The sequence below is a fragment of the Ictalurus punctatus genome, chromosome 18, assembly GCF_001660625.3.
Source record: "Ictalurus punctatus breed USDA103 chromosome 18, Coco_2.0, whole genome shotgun sequence".
NCBI classification, from domain to species: Eukaryota; Metazoa; Chordata; class Actinopteri; order Siluriformes; family Ictaluridae; genus Ictalurus; species Ictalurus punctatus.
Genome location: NC_030433.2, coordinates 859128 through 884414, shown reverse-complemented (window position 1 = coordinate 884414; position 25287 = coordinate 859128). Strand labels below are relative to the sequence as shown.

The 25287-nt window shown below is 38.5% G+C and overlaps 2 protein-coding genes and 1 long non-coding RNA gene across 4 annotated transcripts; 1 reads left to right on the top strand and 2 right to left on the bottom strand.

Annotated features, from left to right (window-relative positions):
* On the bottom strand, window positions 1-5029 carry ch25hl2 (cholesterol 25-hydroxylase like 2). The gene has a single exon (XM_053687907.1). The coding sequence runs from the start codon at window positions 4827-4829 to the stop codon at window positions 3924-3926; it is 906 nt and encodes a 301-aa protein (XP_053543882.1). The 5' UTR covers window positions 4830-5029; the 3' UTR covers window positions 1-3923.
* A 7405-nt stretch (window positions 5030-12434) lies between these two features.
* s100z (S100 calcium binding protein Z) lies at window positions 12435-19108 on the top strand. 2 transcript variants are annotated; one of them, XM_017492426.3, is made up of 3 exons: window positions 12435-12589; window positions 15708-15867; window positions 18705-19108. In XM_017492426.3, exons 2-3 carry the CDS (start codon window positions 15727-15729, stop codon window positions 18855-18857), a joined length of 294 nt encoding a protein of 97 aa, XP_017347915.1. In that variant the 5' UTR covers window positions 12435-12589; window positions 15708-15726; the 3' UTR covers window positions 18858-19108. The 2 variants fall into 2 exon arrangements, with proteins under 2 accessions (XP_017347915.1, XP_017347916.1); XM_017492427.3 differs by lacking the exon at window positions 12435-12589 and adding an exon at window positions 13953-14168.
* LOC128635345 (uncharacterized) lies at window positions 16980-22625 on the bottom strand. Its single transcript, XR_008398323.1, has 3 exons — window positions 22257-22625; window positions 21542-21998; window positions 16980-17471 (listed from the first exon to the last, which is right to left on the bottom strand). It is a non-coding gene; the product is annotated as an uncharacterized LOC128635345 (long non-coding RNA).
* Between the last annotated feature and the right edge of the window lie 2662 nt (window positions 22626-25287).

Genomic DNA, 25287 nt, shown 5'->3' with positions numbered 1-25287 from the left:
GAGCTTGTAGGAGGCTGAAAGAGATGATTAATTGAAACTGGCAACTTAGAGTGAAACTGCTACAGAGAGGCAGTGTGAAATGATCGGTACATCGTACATTCGACTTTCTGTTTCTGTGCACTAACATCGACTTATCATTATTTAGCTTTTTCATGCAAACTGCAAAGAGCCAGTACATAGCTACAATACGCTGGCTACATTAAACTGAAACACACACACACACACACACACACACACACACACACACAATATAATATTAATGCAGATAATTAATGCTATGCTACACCTTAACCTAACTTTATCCTTAATCTCAGTAAATAAACTGAAACCTTTTGGCTCTTTTAGTTTAGTTTTATTGTTTTTTTTTCTTCAGTTAGCTTCAGTTAAAAAAAGGTTTTCCTTGTGGGAAACAACCAAATGTCCCCACAAGGTCAAAATTATCAAATATTCCTATGCTTGTGAGGACAGGTGGCCCTCACCAAAATACAGAAACATGTCTACACACACACACACACCATCTTCTAGTATGTAGCTCTCACTGTACAGTTTTACGTGTGTAAAGTACAGTATAATGTGTCAAGAATGTGCTGTATTTAATGCATTTTCCTTTACACACTTTCTTTGCCAGCTTCCCTGCACTATATTCTCTACTATATTCTACATACTCTAGTATATTCTATACTATATCCTCTCCAGCTGATTTAGTAGGGTTTAATTTCCAGCTAAAATGGTAGCTATGATGATAAGTAAACATAAACAAACTTCGTCAAAGCTACCGCTAGACGGAAATGAGGGTGAGTGTTTTATTGGACAGTGTTTAGTGAAAAATACACCTATATACATAAACTCGAATACCACCTCAAGCAGGAATATCGAACACGTTTGTAACTTCTGTACCATTCAGCGAGATTCAGTAGCACTCTGAAAATGCACAGAAGGCCAGAGCTGACCGGAGACAGCATCCAGCGTGACTGCCCACTCACTAACAGTAAAAAGCTTATAGAAAAATATATATGCTTCACAAGCATGAAACACCTCATACGATCGATCAACAGAACAGCAAGCAGACAATTTTAAGGTTAAATTAGTACAGAATAAAACAAATGGGATGTGCTGTTATAGTAAAAGTTTGGTGTATAAAAAAAAGCACATCCCAAAGTGTTTTCATCCCTCTTCTATCACAGCAGTTTCCCAACGATTACATTTTATTATTATTATTATTAAAGAATGATTTGTTGCACTTCTTATCAGCTTGTAGTGACATTTTTATGTTGTGGAACATAAGTGAAACAAGTTTTGGTACACTTATTTCACAGATACACATGCTATAACCGCTATACATTTGATGAGACACCATCCGATGCTATCTGCGTGTATGTTTTCTTCTTTCTTTTGAAGTTTATGAGATAAAAAAAAAAAAGGTGTGTTACCGAGAAACCTGTCTGTCTCAAAGACCTTCATGTTGCACAAAAGCTTTATCTCTGGGTTTTTATCTATTTGTTTGTTTGTTTGTTTGTTTACAAAGGGCTGACAGCAGACTCTTCCATAAACGCCTCCTTACAGTAAACGTCACTATATCGATGACTGTACTTTTTTTGTTACAGAACAAAAGGTTTTATTAATGCGCCTAACAAAAGACCCTGTAATTTATTTGTTAGTGTAGAAACGATAGCATATTAGAATGAGCACATTAATAGAAACCTGTGATTGTCCCTGCAGCTGTTTTATTTATTTATTAATTTTTCTTAGTTGTGCTGTTGTAGAGAATTAATCAACACCTTCTGACCAATCAGATTTCAGAATTCGATAGTACAGTGTAAAGGGTGTAACGATATGTCGTTGTACAAAGTATCGCGGTGCAAAAATGTTACGATGTGTACCGTAGAGTTATGGCGATGACGTCATGGCGTTATCGCTATGACGTCCGTTTTATCCTAGAGATTGTTTGTAGATTCTGATGACGTGCGAAATTCAGCTGGAGGGCAGGAGGTGAAAAGCAGAACGGAAGAGACGGAGGAAAGTCCGTAGACACTATCACGAGAGAAAGGTATGCACAGAAAATCACAACATACGTTGGACGTGATCCTTTTATGTTATGAAAAGGAGCAAATTTTCTACCGAATTGAAATACTTGCCTGTCATCTACTTGCGGTAGATATAAGCAGCTACCTTGTCCTTCAGACATCCTTCTACTCCAGGAAACAAATGAACGCATACAAAACTATGGAGGCATGCAACTTTTTGTTAGTGGTTGGGCCACAATGACCATCGTTTGGTTTTCACCTGGGTGAGTGGAATTTTTTTTGTTGTGCTGTGGATTAACCTAGCAACAAACAATCAGCACTGCTGCGCGTCTCTCCGTGTCAACGTTACGGTTGTTTACTTTACGTTAACACTCTCAAAGGTCTGCCGAAATACCACTGAATTCCACGAAATGCCAGTAAAGGTTAAAGTTACTTTAACTTTACAAAGTACGGAAATAGCTAACATTACATAAACATAGCATACGTAAGATCTTTTGTATTAACTTACCTTTGACACAGCGGTCACTGCACACGAGCATTATCCGACTCGGCTCCTCCCGACCGCAGACGCAGGTTTTACAAGCCACTTTTTCCTGCGTTTTTCAGTCAATTTCTTGCATTTTTCTCCCCTTATGAACAACCACATTTGGTACCTGATAAAAGCTCCTTGTGTTTTCTCTGTTTGATCGATTTGAGCAAAACATAGGCATTTTGAGTTTGTGATAGTGCTTCCTATGTAGAAAATCACTTCCCGCCTTCCGTCTGCATCTTGCAAAACCTAAACGAACCCAAAAGCCGTTTGTACCGAGTCGAACTTACTTCAACAGAACACTATTTATTTTAATGTTTAGTTTTTGTTTTTTTTGCGCTTTTACCGCTTTAAGAGGTTCTCTCTTAGGTTTCATCTATCTTAATTCTAATTTCATGTTAAAATTTTATTGCTCAGTGACACACCTGGTCAACTGCTAATTTACATACAGAAGGTTCAATTAAATCTTGAAATATTGTAAGTTCTTTAAGTTGTATGTTCAACAAAGAAAGTTATTGAAAATTGTCAATGTTTTGGAAATAAATCTGTTATTTGAATTTCAGTTTCACGTTTTAATTTTGTTCAAAATATCGTGATACATATCGAATCGTGGACCCAGTATCGTGATACGTTTCGAATCGTGTATCGTTACACCCCTGGTACTGTGGTATAAAAGAAAATAAACACTACATAAACAAGTGGGGGGAAAAAAATTAGGAAGCCTAATTCAAATTCATGGTAACTGAGTAAAAGAGATAAATAGACAAGAGGATGCTTTCGAAAGTCTTTAGTTTAGGTCATTAAGTGTCTAATAGTAGAAAGTTAGTGGCATTTATCAGATATAGTGCACTATATTCAACACCGCCATATACTATGCAAAATTTCCACGGATTCTGATCATTGATTTCATTGGATTTACATACAAATTAAATTATACAAGAAATCCATCACCCAGACATTAACGTTTCGTAAGTTTATGAGATAGCATGAATGGATTGTTGAAATTGTATTGCTTCAAGATTAACACACAAGTCCAGTAACCTTAACTTATTGAACATTAAAAATACCCTATATGGGTAAGGATGTGAAGGACATAGAGGGAGCTGCAGTAAACAGATGCCAGAGAGATGGAGCAGGAGAAAGCTGGTAAAAGAGAGAGGAGGCTCTCTCTCTCTCGCTCTGTTTTCTTCGATCGTTCATTGTTTAAATTATATTACATCTAGCCTCTTTTACTTACGACTAACAGATATTCAAAATGAAGTAAATGATCGATGATGAGGAGGACAATCAAAGAGCAAAATATGTTTCTAGGAAAAAATATGGAAGGAGGAAGGGTTTGAAAAAGAGGGAATATCCGCTGATTAAGTCTTTCAGACCCCTTTGTCTGATCTCAGTCCGTTCTCTTTCAGGCTGCTGTGATCATTGTTGTTACAAAATTTGACAGGTGTGCTGGCAGTGCCTGCCAACCAATCCCAGTGTGTGAAGAAGGGAGCAAAATTGGTGCCAGGCTGCAGGTGATGCACATCGTGGCGTGGTGCACCACCCCACAGACCGAATGGCACAAGGCGATGCATGGCCCAGGGAAAGTCGTAACCACAGTGATCCTCAGCTGACACCCACACGTTGAAGACCATAAATGCCCAGGCAGTAAGACAGTGGCAATGCAGAAGTAGTGGGTCTACAGTAGTCCACAGGCCCACACAGATAAGCTCCCACGCTGACAGGTACTGTGTGACCAGGCTGAATGTCTGCCGGTATTGATGATGCACAGCATGGAAGGTGGCATACAACCAAGCAATGCGGTGGTGCAGGAGATGCCAAACAAAGTACTGGAAATCAAAAAGCACTGTGCAACCTGCAATACCAAGCAAGAAGGAAGTGAGCGAGGGTGCATGGCGTGGAAGTGGCACCGGTGGACGCCACAGCCATTGTGCCACGGCTGCCGGGAAGATGTAAAGCAGGTGGTTGTAGGCGGTGAGTGCTAGTGTGGTGCCCACGTTGGACCATGTGACTGTGCGTTCCGGGTGCAGCTGGTAGCGGCGAATACTTGGCCACGTTGGTGCCAGAAGGTCCAGAGTGGTGTAGAGAAGGACAAGGACCAGGTAGGTGGAGACAGAGAGAAGCACAGGGAAAAGTGGAGAGCGGAGAGTGCTGGCATGGCTCTGACGCAGGTAGTCCCAGAAAGGCTGGAGTAGAGCTTGTTCAGGAAGCGGCCATGTTGCGTTTGCGCCATCCCACGCACCCCAAAGAGACCTGCTGAGCCTGTCCACACTCATTCTGTGCTCTTCGAGAGAATTGGAGACAAACTCACAGCTTGGATTGTGTCCGTGCCAGCTCCAGTCAAGGTGATGCTGCTCTTTGCAGAAGATAGAAGGAATTAGAATCTCAGTTCAGGCTTTAAGGGTTCTGATGGTTTATAGAATTTTGGAATGGCAGATAGTCTGCAGTCGGAGGAGCCAAAAAGGCAGGACTGAAAAGCTCTGTGCATCTAAGAACCACCTCCTACATCCGCACTCTCTCTCCCTCTCTCAGTCTTGCTCGCCCTCTAGATCTATCTCTCTGACTCTCTCCATCTCTCACTTTCTCTGCTTCCCTTTCTCCTGTGTGTTCGAGAGAGAGAATGTGTAAAGGAATTCATCATTAGTGTGAGAATGATCCAGAATACCGATTTTCTCTGACTCATTGCTTGCCTCAATATAAAAAGACACGGAGTATGGAGAAAAGAAAGAGTCTGTGTGATAATCTGCCTTTACTGACTTTTCTTATGCAGCAGACTTTACATGGTGAATGAATGCGGTTGAGAATGGAGGAATCAGTCACAGTAATGTGAGGAAATGTGATGAAAATATCCTGAACCAGACACACAGCATGACTTTTAACACTGATACTAGCTATTAAAGGGAAAGCATACGTAAGTACAGTGGTGCGTGAAAGTTTCTGAACCCATTAGGATTTCTACATATCTGCATAAATATGACCTAAAACACTAACATTTTCACACAAGTCCTACTGTAAAAGTAGACAAAGAGAACCCAAATAAACAAATGAGACAAAAATATTATACTTTGTTATCTATTTATTCAGGAAAAGTATCCCATATTACATATCTTTGAGTGGAGAAAGTATGTGAACCTCTAGAATTAGCAGCAAACTTGAAGGTGGAATTAGAGTCAGGTGTTTTCCACAGGATGGGATGACAATCAGGTGTGAGTGAGCGCCCTGTTTTATTTAAAGAACAGGGATCTATCCAAATCTGATCTTCACAACACATGTTTGTGGAGGTGTATCATGGCATGAACAAAGGAGATTTCTCAAGACTTCAATCAAGACTCAAAATCTCTAGCGAGTTTAAATGAGAAGCGTTATGTTTGGAGAAAGGAAAACACATAAAAAAAAAACAGCATAAGAACTTCATCCCATCTGTGAAACAGATGGTCTTAGTATTATGATTTGTGCCTGTTTTGCTGCATCTGAACCAGGACGACTTGCCAGCATTGAGGATCAATGAATTATACCAGCAAATTCCAAAGGAAAATATCAGGACCTGAAAAGTGGGTCGTGCAGCACGACAACGACGCTAAGCACACGAGTCGCTCTGCCAGAAACGGTTAAAGAAGAGTAAAGTTAATGTTTTGATGTGGCCAAGTCAAAGTCCTGACCTTAATCCAGTAGAAATGTTGTGGAAGAACCTGAAGCGAGCAGTTCACATGAAGAAACCCACCAACATCCCAGAATTGAAGCAGTTCTGTACTGAGGAACGGGATAAAACTCCTCCGAGCCGATCAACATTTGCAGGAAAGATTTAGACATGGTTATTGCTGCACAAGCGGCTCACACCAGAAACTGAAAACAAAGGTTCACATACTTTTGCCACTCACAGATATGTAATATCGGCTCCTATTTTCCTCAATATATAAATAACCAAGAATAATATTTTTGTCTCATTTGTTTAACTGGGTTCTCTTTCTCTACTTTGAGGATTTTTAGGTTAACAAACTTTCAAGCACCACTGTAGTCTGCAGTGTATGATGTGGAGCAGCCACAAAGTCAAACATGAAATAGATCCTGGATGTTATGTGCAGTGTCTCTATTTCAGCATCATTTTGGTTTAACTGATTCATTTATTTCACATACAATCTCTGCTGTTTCCATTTCAGTTTAAAAAAAAAAAAAGTATTATTAATAAAAGTCTGTCATCTCTCACTTAATGGAAATATGATCGATATTAGTGTTTTCATATTATTCAATAAAATAACACATTATATAAGACTCTAGACATAAATATGCATAGTTGTTAGGCTTTAGTAGACCATAGACTGCATCAGTTTCTCTGTGTGTTTCTTTCACTGTCGCTCTTTCACACATGCAGATGTAATTAATCATATCTTGGCTGTCAGTGATCAGAGGCACTGCTGATGTCTCACAGTAATTTTTCTACAGCAGGAAGCAACAGTAACAGCATGGCATGTTTTTTCTTTTCTTTTTAGGAGAAAGAGAAAAATGTGGAGGGGGCGGGGGGGGGGGGGGGGGGGGGACGGCAAAGCACAGCAATGCCGTTCTCTCTGGAATTCTTTTGTTAATAAACTCGTCCTGCACTCACACAGTGCTGCCACATTGCTATGCATATTAATACACATCCACATTACCAAAACCATTTCACATTCAACCTTATTTTGCAGAATTTTTTTTTTTTTTTTTTTTAAAAAGCCAGACTTATGTTTGGTTATACTGGCATATCTGTGCCTGAGTCTTAGAGTCACAGAAGGATCATGAAAAGAGTGTGTGTGTGTGTGTGTGTGTGTGTGTGTGTGTGTGTGTGTGTGTGTGTGTGTGTGTATGTATATATGCCAGTTTGCACCTACCAGCAAGCTCCTAACCAGGGAGAGAGAAGGTTAACACTTGGTACCTCTGAGAAGCCAGCCAGCCTTTTTTCAAACTGTTGCTCATGCTGCATCACAGGGCAGTGTAACATACTCAGAGGAAAGCGCATTCAGCACCCACCCGCACACGTGAGATCACAGACGTCTGTGATTGGCTCTCATTCAGTTAGATTTTAATTCTGTCACCTCCTCCTCTCACACGATCTCTCAGGTTTGTTGACATTGAACCCCAGGGTATCCTCACATTTTGGTGCTAGCTTCTGGCTCTCCCATTTATTTACCCTGCTAGATTCCCCACTTGCTCTCTGATCACAATGTACAGCCTTTTAAACCACTGTAGCGTATATCTAATAGTCCATTCTGTCACCCTCTGCCTAATGTGATGCTGGTACCTGATCCTGACACACCTGTACTGCGTTCTTCTCTTGCCCTCCAGACCTGCCTAATTCATCCCGATGCTCTGCTTTTGGTTGGAGCCTGCTACTGCCTTGCATCTATGTCTGCCTGCAGTGGATAATCCCATCCCTCCAGGATTTAGCGATTTGAGATTGCAGAAATGAATGCAAAATCAACGCTGAAATATTCGTAGGAGCTTGCAATTTTTTCTAAATTACCGCCGATTTTCCGCAGCTACGGGTCAAGAAGTGTCATGTGACATCATCACAACACGCCGTTTGATGTCATCACAACATGCATTCAGCCAAAGCCCCCTTCGATTCACATGCGTTGAACATGAGTACAGCTAAAATTTAGTCTTAAAGTTTAGTTCTGCATGAGGGGAGTTCCCTGGAGGAATAGTGGCTAGCATGCAGCGTCCTCACCACCACGGCCCAGGCTCAATTCCCGGTCAGGGAACCAAGCCCAGCCACTGGAGGGTTGCACGAGCCAGTGCACTCTCAGTGCCGGTCCCAAGCCTGGAAAATAGGAAGGGTTGCATCAGGAAGGGCATCCGGCATAAAACTTGTGCCAGAATCAAATATGCAGATGGGCGATCTGCTGTGGCAACCCCGAATAGGAGCAGCCAAAAGAGGAAAAATAAATTCTGCGTGAGGGGACTATTGAGGGTCTTTTTTAATTCTGAAGCCAAGTTGCTCTGTCTCTCCTTGCCCAATTTTAAATCGCACTGATGGATAAATGCTGAAAATTATAGACAATTATTTAGCTACGTGAATAATTGTCAGTGGAAGGTCCTCAGATGGATAGTAAGTCAAACACTTGTGTGCATACAGTGTGTGTACGTGTCTGGTAGGGACCAAAGGTCCTCACAAGGATAGGACTATCTGACCGGTTTGAACTTGTGAGGGATAATTGGATGAAAACTTTTTTTTTTTTTTTTAAATACAAAAATGTTATCTTAAAAAAAAAGAGCCAAAGATTTTCCTTTTGATTACTGAAGTTCTATCTAGATAGGATTAGAAGGGATGATTATGTTACAGGTGCAATTCTGTAGGTTTATTTCTATCTGGATTACTGCCCATTCTAGCTTGTTATAATATAATTACAGCTAGAGGTAGGATATGTAAATCCTCTCCTTATATTTGCATTTGCCACAATATTATGATTGTACTTTTCTATAAATAAATTCATGATCCAATAATGTGGTCATATCTTCATGTGTAGCACAAACCTCTAGCCGATGGAAATTCATGTCACGTGTTAATTTGTAGTCATATGCAAGAGATGGAGGCAGGATGGCAATCATCCTGAGAAACGAACGCAGACCAGAATCAGACTATGCTCCTGGGAAAATATTTCATCATCCTAACAAACAACATTTTCAGGCTCATGAAGTGAAAGAGACAGAGAGAGAGAGAGAGAGAGAGAGGGAGAGAGAGAGAGAGAGAGAGGGGGGGGGGAGGGAGAGAGAGAGAGAGAGAGAGAGAGGGAGAGAGAGGGGGGGGAGAGAGAGAGAGAGAGAGAGAGAGAGAGAGAGCGCTAGAGGGAGAGGGAGAGAGAGAGAGAGAGAGAGAGAGAGAGAGAGAGAGAGAGCGCTAGAGGGAGAGAGAGAGAGAGAGAGAGAGAGAGAGAGTGCTAGAGGGAGAGAGAGAGAGAGAGAGAGAGAGAGAGAGAGAGAGAGAGAGAGCGCTAGAGGGAGAGGGAGAGAGAGAGAGAGAGAGAGAGAGAGAGAGAGAGAGAGAGCGCTAGAGGGAGAGAGAGAGAGAGAGAGAGAGAGAGAGAGTGCTAGAGGGAGAGAGAGAGAGAGAGAGAGAGAGAGAGAGAGAGAGCTAGAGGGAGAGAGAGAGAGAGAGAGAGAGAGAGAGAGAGAGCTAGAGGGAGAGGGAGAGAGAGCTAGAGGGAGAGGGAGAGAGAGAGAGAGAGAGAGAGAGAGAGAGCTAGAGGGAGAGAGAGAGAGAGAGAGAGAGAGAGCTAGAGGGAGAGGGAGAGAGAGAGAGAGAGAGCTAGAGGGAGAGAGAGAGAGAGAGAGAGAGAGAGAGAGAGAGAGAGAGAGAGCGCTAGAGGGAGAGGGAGAGGGAGAGAGAGAGAGAGAGAGAGAGAGAGAGAGCTAGAGGAAGAGAGAGATGGAAACACACCTGAGCTTTACTTCAATTTGTTATACAGGTATCTTGAATTTATTTTAGTAGTAATAATTAAGATGTAAAAAGCACTGATCAGGGAGTCTGCCATTTTAAGGGATGTCTCAATTGCAAAATCCTTCCAGTGCGCTGGAATATTCGCTCCCTAAAAAAATCCCACAATGCACTGCAAAAAACAAAAAAAAAACAACAAAGGGGCGATAATGCATTGTTCACCTTTACCACTTGTGGTCTGTAAGACAATAAATTATAAATCCAGTGAACTTGTGGTGATGGAACTTGCAGACACTGTAGTCTCTTGATTACCTGATGACGCTGAATTGAGTTAAAGGCGGAGCTAAAGTCATTGAAAAGAAGCCTGGCATAATTTCCAGGAATATCCAGGTGTCGAAGAAGACAGTGCAAGAGACAAGCCACTGCATCCTCTATACCTCTCTTCCGCTTATATGCACATTTAAGGCAATCCAAAAAGGGTGAAACATATGGAAGCCTAATGTTTTGAACCAGTTTCTCAAAGCATTTCATTATGATCGAAAGTTAATGATACCGGCCTGTAGTGATTTAACTCTGTTGGATGAGGCTTTTTGGGAACTGGAATAACATCTGATGAGTTCCATGTGACTGGTATTGCTGAAGTACAAAGTGATCGAAGAAAAAGAGAATGAGGAATGGGAGTTCATTCCAGAAATGATCAATCACAGACATTCGTTTCCAGATGGGATTAGATTTCTCAAACCATTTTTGAGAAACGGAGGGTTCACCAGTAACTTCTCAAAGTGTTACATTTCATTATGATCTTTGAGTGTATGTGTCATAAAGTCTTTGTGAAACAGTGTTTTGAGAAAACAAGGTCCCAAGTGGCCTAAACTGGAGGCTTGTTTATCCGGTAACAGTTAAATTTAGAGAGGCACAAGATGTGCTATATAATGGGTTTGTGTTAACGAGGGGGGGGTGGGGGGGTTGGGATGTTCTGAGGTGTAGCAGGTGTGGGTAAGTGCTCCTTAGTCTCTAAAGTGTGATCTCCAGAGTGTAAACTGCAGGTGTGCTGTTGCAAGAGAGTTTCCATTTTAGTACTACAGTACATTCAGTAATAATTTAATTAAATAATTCTATTATTACACTTGAGCATTTAACAATTATTGATATGCCTTCATTATGTAATTTGACGTTTTCTGTACATTTTGGGGGGGGGGGGGGGGGCAGTGATACACTGCCATGTATTACGCCTCTATACGGCATTTTAGAGATGGGGACAGATTTGCGCCTTAATACAAATCCATTGTTTTTAGGTAACTTTGCACTTGTCTAGCAGGCCACGTGATGATGATGTCATAGGCAAAACAGTGCTTCAGGAGATGCCAGGTGTTATATGACATCATTTCCTGGGTGTGCTTCCTTGGACACACTTGTGTAAAGTTATTAAACATTAACTGGGTTTTCACACTCTTATTTTGCACTTTTTAAAAATAAAAAATAAGATTTTATAGTCGTGCATATATCATAGAATCCATAACCAAATTTTTTTTAGCTGAGAAATCCTATGAAATAATTTCTGATCTGACCTGAAGGATCATTGTGAAGGTGCCTTGTCTGACAGTTTAGATAATAATTTGCTAATTTTGTGCAACTAGCCTATACCAGTTATGCAGCAAGACAACAATCCAAAGCACAAGAGCAAGTTCACCCCTGAATGGCTGTAAAGAATCTAAACAAATTCAATTAGGAACCTAAATCAAGTCCTAACTTGAACCCCATTGACATGCAGTGGCAGTTGATGATATAGGAAATACATAGAAGAAATCAACAGAGGAAATTACTTTTCCACAGAAGTATATTTCCTATCCAATTTACCAGTTTTTAAAATAATAATAATATTATTTACAGTGCAAAGTAGTGGTTTGTGCCAGTTTTTTTTATTTATGAAAAAAAAATTGTTCAAAAGTCATCCAATATTGTTATGAATGGTCTGCAGTGTTCTCCACCCCAATCATTAAGTAAAATTTGTGTTAAGGCTAATAAGACATTTGTCACCTTACAACACAGATATAATATAGGTATATGTGTGTGTGTGTGTGTGTATGGGGTATCAATGTGTGTGAGGCTGACTCCTTTTGGTTCCACTTCCTGTATTTGGTCATGTAAATAAGAAAAAGTGGTTTCTTGTCTTTATTTCCCATGTCTAGTTTATGTGTTTATCTTTGATCTGCTATGTTGTGGTTTTAATCTAAGCCTGTCCATGGAAGGTTTGTCGATGGACATTTTCAGTTTACAGTGCCTGCTTAATTCTCAGAATACAACAGTGATTATATGCACTTGCACCTTGCCTATCATTCCTGTTTATTATGGTGTACATACAGTGGGTATGTAGTGTGCAGGCCAAAGTTAATAATAATTCTCAGGTGTGTAACAGGCATTAGGAAAAATCATGGAATTACCATGGGACCTCAGCTCAACCGTCACTTGTCACCACAACAACGGAGGAGGGCCCCACTCGAAAGGAAATTCATAAACAGCTTCTTTCAACACCCTCAGGCACTATTCATCTTGAACATCCATTACTCTCACACACTCCGAGTCAGACCGGACCATCTGTCCCAGAATTCATCTCTTTGCCATACTCAGGTAAGCTCGCTTATTCACAGACATAGCCTGAATTAGCATTAAACGGTATGTTATTTTGAGTGTATATTTAATGTTTTGTGAGTAATTACTAAGGCTTACATGGTCCCATTTTCTAGACGATGTAGTTTAACTAATAGAGTTGTTTTTCTGTGCATAGTCTATTTTACGAGTTTTTGGTTTGTGCAGTTTAGACAAAAGGTCAAACCTGTTTCATTGTTTTTCACTTTCATTATTTTATCTTTGACAAATCTTTACGACCAAACTCATGTCTGGATGGATTGTGTGTTACCTGAAAAAAAAAAAAAACTTGATTTGCAGTTAAATAATTAACATCAATATCAGTATTGTCAATAATTATTACAGAGCAATTATTAAGCACAGTAATATAAGCAATAAAAATATAAGTTAACACTGATAATTTGTAGGTGATTTGTACATGTGTTTTGTAAATGTGAATTAGAACAGATGTACATAGATCTGGATTTTTTATTTTTTTTTTATTATTTAGTCATTCAATTGAATGAACTTTTATTTAATTGGACTATGCTTTGGGCTTAGGGCCTGGAGTCTTGGGCAGGAGATCCACACATCCAGTATATTAAAAGATTTTAGGAGATCATTTCATGCTTTTGGAGTGTATTACATAATTCCATATAATCAGTGAAACACAGCAGACATCATTTTATTCATATCAGTAGTCAGCTTTTCAGTGTTTCATTACTGTATAGTTTATATTAATTAATCATTTGTTTATTTCTTCAGGGAGGAAAATGACTAAATAAAGCTGACCTAAATTGATAAATAAAGCTTTGAAGAGTAATTACACCCTTGATTTTGTTAGTCTCCGCTCTGTATGCACCTTAGACATCAACTTGCAAGTGTGTGTGTGTGTGTGTGTGTGTGTGTGTGTGTGTGTGGAGGAGGGGCGCAGTGTGTGACGATGGTAATGAAACAGGTGAGAGGGAGGGGTTGTCCACATTAGCAATCAAATGAATAAAGCTTTACGTTAATAATGGACAGCAGAGATAGCACTGTGTCACAGATCGTTCTCCACCAGAATCACACTTATGCGACAATAATAGTAATGAGCTGGATCAGCAGAGTCTATCTCAGAACTTTACTAATGTAAGTCTCTCACTGAGGGAGCAGATCCAGCTCCTGGAGCTTCTACATCTGCTACTGAAGATGTAGACAATTATATGGAAATCGAATATTCAAGGTCATACAGGGGCAGAGATTCCAGGGGGAACAATCAGAACTAGCTATTACTAAACCCCCCCAACCCACCCCCCTCCCCAACACACATTTATACTATGAGCAACTGAACCGTATGTCGGAGTAATTGATTTTGTAACATAATTGCTGTTCCGAATCGACTGTGAGTTTGTCGCAATAAATCAGATAAAAATTACGAAAGCCCTCCACCATTGCACAAGTTGGTAACACCCAACTGTTGCCTCACAGCACGACACAACACTACTGCTGTTTGACCGGGAGAGCACAGGTAGCTCTGATGTTGAAGAGAAGACTGTTTCGCACTGCTGGTCACAGAGGGACAGTAAAAATAAATATGAAGGCGGTAGGATAATGTGGTCTGATCTAGCTAACAACACTCCACATATACTGTCGCTAGCTAGCTACGTCATTGCGCTTTATCCCTAACTATCAACATAACAAGTGAGTGAAAAACTGCCTTGTGTTATGTTAGCTAAATTTTATTTTAATAGTTCCCATTATAATCATCAACAAGTTTGAACACTGGACACTGCATTCGCACTGTGCGCTGAAGTGGCATGATAATATCTGAGCATAAATGATGTGTATAACGTTTAATCAGGTACACTGTGCATTCATTTGGACCGTTATTACACCCTGTGTAACTTGTTTTAATGAAACAATCATTCGATCATAAATGCTTCTGGATGATAGATAGATTAGACATATATATGGATGGGTAGATAGATAGATAGATAGAAAGATAGATAAGCAAATTATATAATGACACTGCAGATATAACAAAGCTGATTTAAAAAAATTTTTTTCAATTTTACATTTACGTTTCTTCATTTGGTTTTTATCCAAAGCGACTTACGAGTAGTGCTACCGTGCAAGATTTATAATTGCGTTCTAGAGAAGCAAAGAGCGCAGAGTAGATGTAAGGTGTAAGAGCCAAAGTAAGTTTTTTAAAGATAATGTGGGGGTTTTGCATTTTATGGGTTAGTTAAGTGCTCATGGAAGAGGTGGGTCTTTATTTTATTTTAAAAATATATTATTATTATGTTTATTTAATTAAAAAATATCAGGAAGCGTACCCATTCACACTTCATCCCCCCAGTGTTCAAACCAAATCTACGCCCATGTCATATTCAGTGAATGGTACAAACCAGGTGTTGTGCTTAGCTTAGGTGTTTATACAGTAATAAGAGGATCGGCTACACTTACAGCTACAACAATATTAATATTAAACCTTTAATACTCTACTCTGGAATTACTCTTTAATTAAGCCGGAGAGGTTAATAAATAGAGTTCACATAGCTGTCTGCAGATGATGCTGGAAATCAGTTCAGTTTTCACCTGATGTTGATGATGAACAGCTTTTAAAAATACGCATCTATATACAGCACACTAACTATTCACTCCGACTGATTTCAGCAAAACATTAAGAATTGCAAAAGACAACCTTATTAGACCCTCCTTTTGTCTGTTAAAAACGTATTAACAGTTGATTTCATTTGATTTCAATTTTCAGTTGCATACTTTGTCATTTTTAAAGCCTTAATAAATCAAATCTTTATTTCCAGCGACCTCAGATAAACTCTGAAATCTATTTTCTTCCCTTCACTCCTCGTTTCTTGAATCATGCATCACTGTAGTCTACTGAATGCTTTCCTTTAATTGGCTAACTTAAATTACATTTATTTAGGCTAGCTTATGAAGGTAAACTGGGGTTTGTCTTATGCATATAACATAGCGTAAATAAGGGACACATGGGCTGGAGGTTGTTTATACACAGCTGAGACTAATTCATTAGTTGTGCTCAAATCAGTGCTTGATTTGATGTTGTTTTGGGAATTAGATATATTTCGTCTGGGTTTTTTTTTTCTTTTTTTGTGTGTAGTGTACTCTGTGCAGTGATCATGCCAAGCCAGCTGGAGGGAGCAATGGACGCTCTGATCCGTGTCTTCTACAACTACTCAGGTAACGACGGAGACAAATACAAACTGAACAAAGGCGAGCTGAAAGAGCTTCTGAACAGTGAGCTCACCGACTTCCTCACAGTAAGGTCACTCACACACACACACACACACACACACACACACACACACATTCTCTGGACACAGCATAGAGACAGAAAGAGAATGAGAGATAGAGAGAGAGACAGTGAACGAGCAGAAACAAATAATGTAGTTTGTTAGCCAATTAATAATTTTTAAAAAATAATTATGTATCTATGTATTTGTTTGTTTAATAATAGTAATGAATAAAATATATATGGAATAAAATGTCAGTAGAATCTGAATTTTTAATGCTTGAAAAAAAAAACCCCAAAAAAACCCAATACATTCAAGCATTACAATTCTACACATGCTTTTTTTTTCTTTTTTTTTTCAAGAATTACAAATTCAGGTTCTGTTGATTGTGATTTCACTCCATACATATGGAGCTATTTACTTAACAGCTTGTAGCTACAGACTGAGCTACAGGTAACCTGTCGTCTAAAGCTGGTATAAGCACGAGAAGCTGTGTGCAGAAAATGCAGTGTTGCAAGTGAGTGGACGCACTGATGAAGCTCAGATGCCAGGTTTTTTTGTGCTCTGCTAATTTCTGCTTGTTCATCATTAAAATGAGCAATTTACTGCTTCTCAACAGGACCTATAAAGACAATTTCACTGAAACATGTCACAGTGTTCGGCAACACAGTGTGTTAATTTGGGTCTCACCTCCACAGAGCAGATTGCAACATAGAGCTGTCTGGGAAGACACTAGGAGGCAGCATTTTGCCCAAATGAGGTTCAGGGGACCTCAACACACACTTCAGTCTCATTATATTTGATCAAATGGCATCATGGACTGCCTAAATACATACACCATGTTACATGACCTGCTAGGGACAGCAACACACTGGACCATTGCTACACTGTATTAAAGGACACCTATCATTCTTTTCCCTATGCTGCTTTGAGACTCCCTGATCACTCCATGAGTCACCTTATTCCGACCTACAGGAAGAAGAATCCGCTACGCATATAGTCAGCAAAATCAAGAAATGGACCAAGAAATTGGCTATCAGCCTGTTTTGACTGCACCATCTGAGAGTCCTTGCATTCCCACCAGGACTAGTATCAAATATAACAACAATACGTCCATGGAGTTGGCCTACAATAGTGGGAACAGGACTCTGTACAACAAGGCACAGAATGCACTGATATAGGGGATTAGAGCAGCCAAAAGATGCTTCTCTGAAAAGTTGAAGGAGTAATTCTCAGCCATGGACGCTACATTAGTGTGGAAAGGCCTTTACAAAGTACAAAAAAGTCATGCCCACACTCTGTGGAAATCCTACAACTGGCCAACAACCTGACTTCTATTGTAGATTTAAAAAAATGTACAATGAAGATGCTAAGATTACTGATGGCAGTGCTAGTTCCCTTGGGTTTACCAGAACTAAGACACTTTCAGAAGTGGGTAATCAACTTGCAGCAGGATACCAAACGCTACAGACAGAAACGTGTCCTAATTGCAGATCCGTTATCCCAAATGAAGAGAGAGGAAGGTCACCCGTGTCTGTGAGTCTGTCCCTAAAGAATGAAGCTCTGACTGCGACCTAGCATTCCAGGAGCATCTTCTGAACACAAGAGCCTCGGGTACCAAGCGGGCTCCCCTACAAAATGGAAACAAACTTTTAAATCGATCATTTAATTTATTAAAGAAAAAAGGTCATGTAACATTTGTATCATCCATGTGGGGGAAAAAAAAAAAAATTGACCCCCTAAATTTAATAACGGGTTACACCATCTTCAGCAGCAATAACTCCAATCAAAAGCTTCCAATAACTAGAGAGCAGACTTTCACATTGCTGTGGAGGAATTTTGGCCCACTTTTCTTTGCAGAATTGCCTTTCATACATGGACTGCCCATTTAAGGTCCTCCCGCAGCATTTCAGTGGCGTTCAAGTCAGGACCTTTAGACTGCGCCACTACATAACCTTAATTTTGTTTACATTCCATTTGTTTAAGACATTCAGAGGTGGACTTGTTCTTGTGCATCAGATCACTGTCTTGTCGCATAAACCAATTGCTTCAGATCGTGGACTGATGCCGGGTATCCACCTTCAGGATTTTGATGGGACCAGGGTCTACAGAGATCCTGGTCCCATCAATTATAGAAAGGAATTTATTTTGATAGTGGCATAGTGTGCTGCTTGTTGAGACCTTTTAGCTTACTTCACATTGTTGAAATGGTTTTATTTAGGTAATGTTTAGATTCAACAGGACTGGCAGTAATCCAAACCTGGGTGTGTTTAGTCTGAACTGAACACAATTCTCAATTAAATTCGGTTAAAGTTGGTTGATTGAGAACGTAAGGAGGCGATTGTTTTCCAAGGCCAGTTGGTGTTAGATATTTAAAAAAAAAAAAAAAAAAACTTCAATAACTGAATTAATCATTAAGAACTGTATTTAACGTTTTCTATTATTTTATATCTGAAAAATTGTGACAAATATGTCAAAAAATAGAAGAAATAATCAAGGGGCAAATACTTTTCATGGCACTGTAGTAGTTTTAACATTTTTGAGTGTAGCACAACATAGTTTACTAAGCGGTTGAGAGTTATTTAGTGGGCTTAATGAAAGTGGAACATCATGCCCTCTTTTTTCTAACCTTCAACTGTCCAGTCTCCTGTAGCCTTTATGGGTATCTGTATTCATATCAGTCTAGCGTGCATTATCTGTTCAATTCGAAATATTTATTCATATTCTGTTATGGTTGACATTTGACCAATTATTGCCACAAAGAAAACGAATAAATAATCTGTTGCTCTCTGTCTCTCTGTCACTCTCTGTCTCTCTCTCTCTCTCTCTCTCTCTCTCTCTCTCTCTGTCTCTCTCTCTATTAGTCACAGAAGGACCCTATGCTCGTGGAGAAGATTATGAATGATCTTGACTCCAATAAAGACAATGAAGTTGATTTTAATGAATTTGTGGTACTGGTGGCAGCACTGACTGTGGCCTGCAATGACTTCTTCCAGGAAATGCAGAAAAAGAAATGAGAGAGCAGAACATCACACACTATAAAGTAGATATGTTATAATATTGTGCTAAAGCTCTGTTAGCTTGTGATTGTAAATGTGCAAAACTATAGCATGTACGTCCTTGTGTGCATGACCGGGTGTGTCGCGTTTATGTGTCTACCTGAATCGGAAACGTTCCCCTTAACTAATGTTCACTGAATATATTTAATTTGTGAAATTTACCAATGAAAAATGTTACCATTGGAGTGAAAATTAAACAGATTTGATTACTTTGGCTCACAATCTGAATTACAGAGTTACTGTTTATTCGTTCATTTAAACACTTGCTTTAAACACGGTGTGGTGTACTCAGACCAAATCAGAGGATCCCTGTGAGTGAATTAGTGATCGTCATAGATATAATATCGCAATCAATTGCTGTTAATAAATGCCATTAACATAGCATGCAATATATTTAATAAAACCTGTTTGTCCTTAACACAAATGAGTGTAACAGATACCACTGTACACAGAATCCAAAATCATGAGAGTTGATTTGTTTAATCAAAAATGAATATACACTATTACTTGTAATCACTGATAATTATTATTTAAAGTAGGTCTACATTACAAAGCTATTTGAGAAATCAATCTATGAAACTTTTGTTTAAAAGTTGCCCAACATTAAAAAGTTATTTACGAAATCTTTTTTATCTATTTGATTATTAGTTTGAACAGTTAAACTGTTCTTTACATCCATTAAAGATGGGATTACGTTACTATTCAATGTCGAACAGAATAATGCGTACCACAACATGGTACAGAGAGAGAGAGAGAGAGAGAGAGAGAGAGAGAGAGAGAGAGAGAGAGAGAGAGAGAGAGAGAGAGAGAGAGAGATAGAGATGAGACTTCACTGCAGATTGAGGGTGACATATTTTAGATTTTATAATGTGCAGCGAGCTTAAACTGCGAGGTTTGAGCACACAGGAGGCCGCTTAGGTGCAGAACGTGGAGAGTTTTATTCGGCAGTGTGAGTGTGTGGGTGGAAAAAGGTGTGGTGGTGTGATGTGCTCGGGTGTTGGTGTCGTCCTCGGGGCTGTAGAGGGCGTGATGGGGTCTCCCAGTGAATCTGAGGTCCCGTTTGGCGGTCAGGGAGCTCTGTGGATTACACTATGTGCATTAAAATCACCACACCACATTACCATACCTTCTTCCTTCCTATTTTCTTGGCTTATTTATCAGCCTTCCATCCAAAGAGACTTAAATTTACATACTCATGTTCCCAACATTATTATCTACATGCCCCTTCAGTGAACCCCAATACGCTATCTTAAATTTCTAATGGCATCTCTGCCATTTCCACCTGTATCGCTGATATAGGAGATGTTCTAAATGCCCCACATTCTATTCTTGAATTTTTTGAGTTTGTATGCCACTTATTTTCCATAACACTAATACTGATGCCGAGCTATATACTTTAGAGCCATAATCTATTATTGGTCTTATCAATGCACAATATACTCTTTTTAATGATTGTCGAGCTGCATCCCAATCTACCCCTTCCAGACATCTTAAAATATTTATTCCCCTTTCACTTTCTGTATATGTGTTGTAAATGTAAGCTTTGAATCCATCCATACCCCCAAGAACCTTATTACTGGGACTTGTTAATACTTGATCGTAAAGTTTTAGTTTAATATTTGGGATTTTCTTCTTTGAAAAACATATAACGTGGGGTTGTTTTTTTCTACAGACAGTTGGAAGCTCCAGTTATTTCCCCATTTTCCACTTCATTGATTACTATCTGCATACTTCTCTCCACATGATCCACATTCTGTCCTCTTTTCCACAAAGCGAGTGACATCATCTCAGTGACACCTGTACAAATGCAGGCAACGCATATTGACCAAGCTTTTGTGTGTGCCGATTCCATTGTAAAGCTGTAGGTATAAAAATATGAACAACAGTCCTTCCCAAAGTGTGTTGCTGCCCCCTGTTGGGCTATATTCACATTGCAGGTCAGACAGAAAGACGATTGACATTTTATTTTTTATCCCACAACCCACCCCCAGCAAACCCAGAATGTTCCCCTAACGTTTGCATATGGTTCCTGTTTGGTTATTTTTTGGGGAACCAAATAATAATGTTCTAGGAACATTTCCTGTAGGTTTTATTGTTAATTAAGTTTTTGTAACCAAAACTAACCATCCCCGAATATTGCAGGGAGGTTTTATTTATTTTTATATATATATATATATATATATATATATATATATATATATATATATATATATATATATATATATATATATATATATATATATATATATATATATATATATATATATATATATATATATATATATATATATATATATATATATATATATATATATACACATACACACACATACACAACCTAAAGTTAAAATTCAAAAGTTTAATTAAAAAAAAGACTTAAATCCAATCAAAGATCTGTGATGTGATCTGAAGAGGGCTGTGCACAGGAGATGCCCAGCCAGAGTTTGAATGCTTTAGCAAGGAAGAATGGTAAAATATTGCAAAATGTGCCAAATTGTTTGACTTACCCAAAAAGATTGAATGCTATGATAAAATCTAAAGGTGCCTTGACTAAGTATTGCCAAATTTGGCTGGCGCCAAACACATCACCAGGTAATATAAATTTTATAACAAAAGATAATCTATTTTTTAAATGTTCATACCTTCTTGATACATCCAGTCTGCTTTCTAATTTAGCGAATTCACTCTCTCTAAACCCAACGTGAACGTCCGTCACGGACTTCGTACAACGCATTAGTTCTGATTGGTTCCTACGCAGGTTAACTGGGACTAGTTGCGTCACCGCTGAATCAATCCTAATATAATCAATACCATCAAAAACGCTATTAATCTTTAATAAGTTGTGTGCTTTGTTTCCCCTCAGATATCTGTGATTGTGAGTCTCAGGCTCAATTCAAGGCATGTGAAGGTACAAAACAGTGAGGGGGCTGAGTGCCGCGAAAATGCAGTGGACGTGATTACTGCTTTTATTCAATTAAGGAAATATACTTGCTATATAACTCTGCAACAGTAGAGGGCAGCACGAGACTGTGTTTTAATATGGCATTGCTCCATTTTGGGTGTCTTTCCGGTATTCTCGTCTCCCTGGACTTTTGGATTCTGCAGAGAGATGTAATTACAGTATTTAGAGGTTTTCACTCATAACTTCAGAGAAGTCAGCAGCATTAAACCACATCTTCTGTCTCATAATTCCCCCCTGAATGTCCGGTTGTAGAAAACACCACCCAAACGGTTATGTGATGTTATCTATATCTGTTTTAGTAGATTTTGGTAACAAATTATTTTGTCGAGATCAAAGCGTCTGTTTTACGATTAATGAGCTGCAATTTGTTGTATTTATTAACTGAAGCAGTTTACCTGAATCTGCATGATTTTATGCATTGTGCTACTGCCACAGGATTGGCTGATTGGATAACCGCATAAATGAGCAGGTGTACAGGTGTTCCTGGTGAGTTCCTGGTGAGCATGAGCCTCCCTTAAATGCATCCGAGATTCAATCAATTATATGTTTGTTGTCATCCGCTTCAAATGCGAAGTATTTCCATATTTGACTCCTTCCATCTTTCCTCTCAACCAGTCAGGGCGGAGCTAAAATTGTCGCCATCTTCTGTAGTTTTTTCCCGTGTGCCTGTAGGCGTTCTTCTTCTTCTTTACCACTTCTGGACCGACTAAAACGCTTACATGTATTTGCTGCCCCCATCAGTTCCGGAAGAATTGCAAACTCAGTAGCTTCATCATAAACGGTACCTACGGTACTGCAGGAAAACAAGCACCGTCACGTTTTAACTTTTGAGTGGTTTATCATAAAATCATGACCATACTAAAATCATGCTTGCTTAGGTCTTTACTTTGCCTCTTGAGTCCTTGGCCCCATAATTGCTGCTTGCAGTTATATTTCTGCTTCATTTTCTTCTTCTTCTTTCTCCTCTTATTATTATTATTATTATTATTATTATTATTATTATTATTATTATTACTATTATTAGATTTTGTGTGATGGTGCACACAGATATGTGAGGAATTTAAGAGACAAATTCACATAATTTGCTCAGTATAAAAGGAATTATATTATTGTAAAAAAATTAATAAATAAATAAATAGTGCTGGCTACATTGCATTTAAAATGCTCTATGTGGTAGCATTTGTTTCAATTTGCTGTTGCCAAAAGTAGTTTTAAACTCATTTTTAATTGATTAATATTATACAAATCTATGTAATATTTATGTCATCTATGGAAATTTGGATTGACCCTTTCCCTAAATATTCAGGGAAAAAATATTTTAAGAAATGTTTAAAACTTCCATGGGTTTTGTGTGCTGGAAAGCAAATTATTTAGCATATATATTTATGATGGGACATTTTATTTTCCAAATGTGTTAAATACTCATTATATTAAATGTCAATCGGGAACGTGTAAAGTCTGACATGTGAACTGGTATGTTATGAACACAAACCCAATAAAAATTTTACTACGATATCTATTCTGTTTACCTGCTTGTCATTTTAAGTCGCTGAGGATCATTATTTGATAAATTAACTTAATTATAAGCAATATTGCATGAGCAAGACTGCTAATCTGAACATCAGCACCTCTGTGATTTGGTCACAGACACTATTGCCGCAGGTAATCACAGCGATGCTGATATTCAGTACAATAGCACAGTTTCAGGTGTGATATTGCTTTTATACAACTATTTTTATAAGCAAGAAATTTATATAGAGTAACTGACATTTTAGACACATATGGCCAAATATTTTGTTTATTTTTGCTTCATCAGTGAAAGTAGTTCTCAAAGCAACCAACGCAGGATAAACCGTTGTGTGTTGCCAAGCAACACATAGACTGACTGACAGCTCTTAAGTGTAGTACCAGTTTCAATTTAATGAACTATTGCTAGAATTGGAATTTTATGTAGCGCACATACACGAGCGGAGTGATGTAAACAATGAAATATACAGTAACAGTGCTGTTATACTAAATAGCAGCACTCTCGGAATGCTGCTTGTCCAATCAAATTAGTGGACCAGAACCAACAGAACTAACTGTTGTATAATACGTTTTCATTCATAACCTGCACAAGCACACAGAATTCACACTCCAAACCTTTTCTGACAGATTTCAATTATTCAGGGAAACAAATTTATTAAGGGAAACAAATTGTAAGTAAGCAGTCACCACCTACCCTGCTCTACATTGTACCACACTGCATTGTGGGTGAAATGAAAAGTCAGGCAAGGTGGGTCAGTGTTCACCTCCCTCAATAGCATGTGACAAATCAGCTAATGAGTAATGGCCCTTGCATTTCCACAAGCTAATTAACTCACCAGGTACTGAGACAAATTCTAATATTCATGTAATATCATCTCACATCTGTTTTGCAAAAAAAAAATGCCATCAGACTACATTATCTAATCCCTCTCTTATACTCCTGACTCTCTTATACACATACGCACTTTGATTTGAAATGATTGATCACCTTTATCATATGATTTCTGTCCTGATGGAAGTGGTCTCGCCTCAGACGGAAAATGCAACCATCCACACTGCACAAGGGGTTATTGAATGGTCTGAGGAGTATGAAAATAAGGGCTTTTGAGATCACCAGATTTCAACTCAATGAAATACCTATGGGAGATTTTGGACTAACTTGCTAGACAATGCTCGGACAGCCAACTGACAAAATATCTTTTGGAAGAATCTCTCCAGGACAGTTACAGAGAATTTTAGAATGTATTCCAAGACACACTGTATCTGTTGCGTTGTAGTGCCATAACACCTTATTAAGACCAGTAAAAATAATAATAAATAAATAAATAAATAAAAATTCAAAGGCTTTAAAGAATATACGTTTCTTAGAAAACTAGCAAATATATAAAATCTGGAAAGCACTCAGTTTTCAAAAAGCATTCATTCATTCCCATTACGTACATTCTATTGAGCTAAAGGTATGACTGCTAGTGTATTTTGTGTACAGCAATGGTTATCATCAAGCAACAATTTTTAAGAATGTCATTCAATCACTCACCATTGCTAAGAATTTCATTTGTGAAGTATTAGAGCTAGTATTCTTGTGCTTAACCATTTTATTTAAAAAAAAATTAAAAGAACTAGTTTCCTTTGAATAAATTTTTGACTGTGTAAAAAGTTTCAGGCAAATAAAATCTAGCATTCGATGTCGTGTAACTTTTGCTTTTCCCGACAAACATTATACTAATACCATGTAAATATTTTCACAACCATAAAATGTAAATAATATATAGCTCAAAGTTAACCTATATTTAGATGCTTAACTTAGCATTTAGGGAAACGTAAAACATTTACATTTTTAAAATGATTAATAATACACTTTGTTTATCTCTATCTTATTTTTTTCCTTGTTATTGCGTA

Coding starts and splice junctions, on each gene's coding strand:
- s100z (XM_017492426.3), top strand. CDS start 15,727: ATGCCAAGCCAGCTGGAGGGAGCAATGGACGCTCTGATCCGTGTCTTC. Junction 15,868..18,704: donor AGCTCACCGACTTCCTCACA/GTAAGGTCACTC, acceptor TCTCTCTATTAG/TCACAGAAGGACCCTATGCT.
- ch25hl2 (XM_053687907.1), bottom strand. CDS start 4,829: ATGAGTGTGGACAGGCTCAGCAGGTCTCTTTGGGGTGCGTGGGATGGC.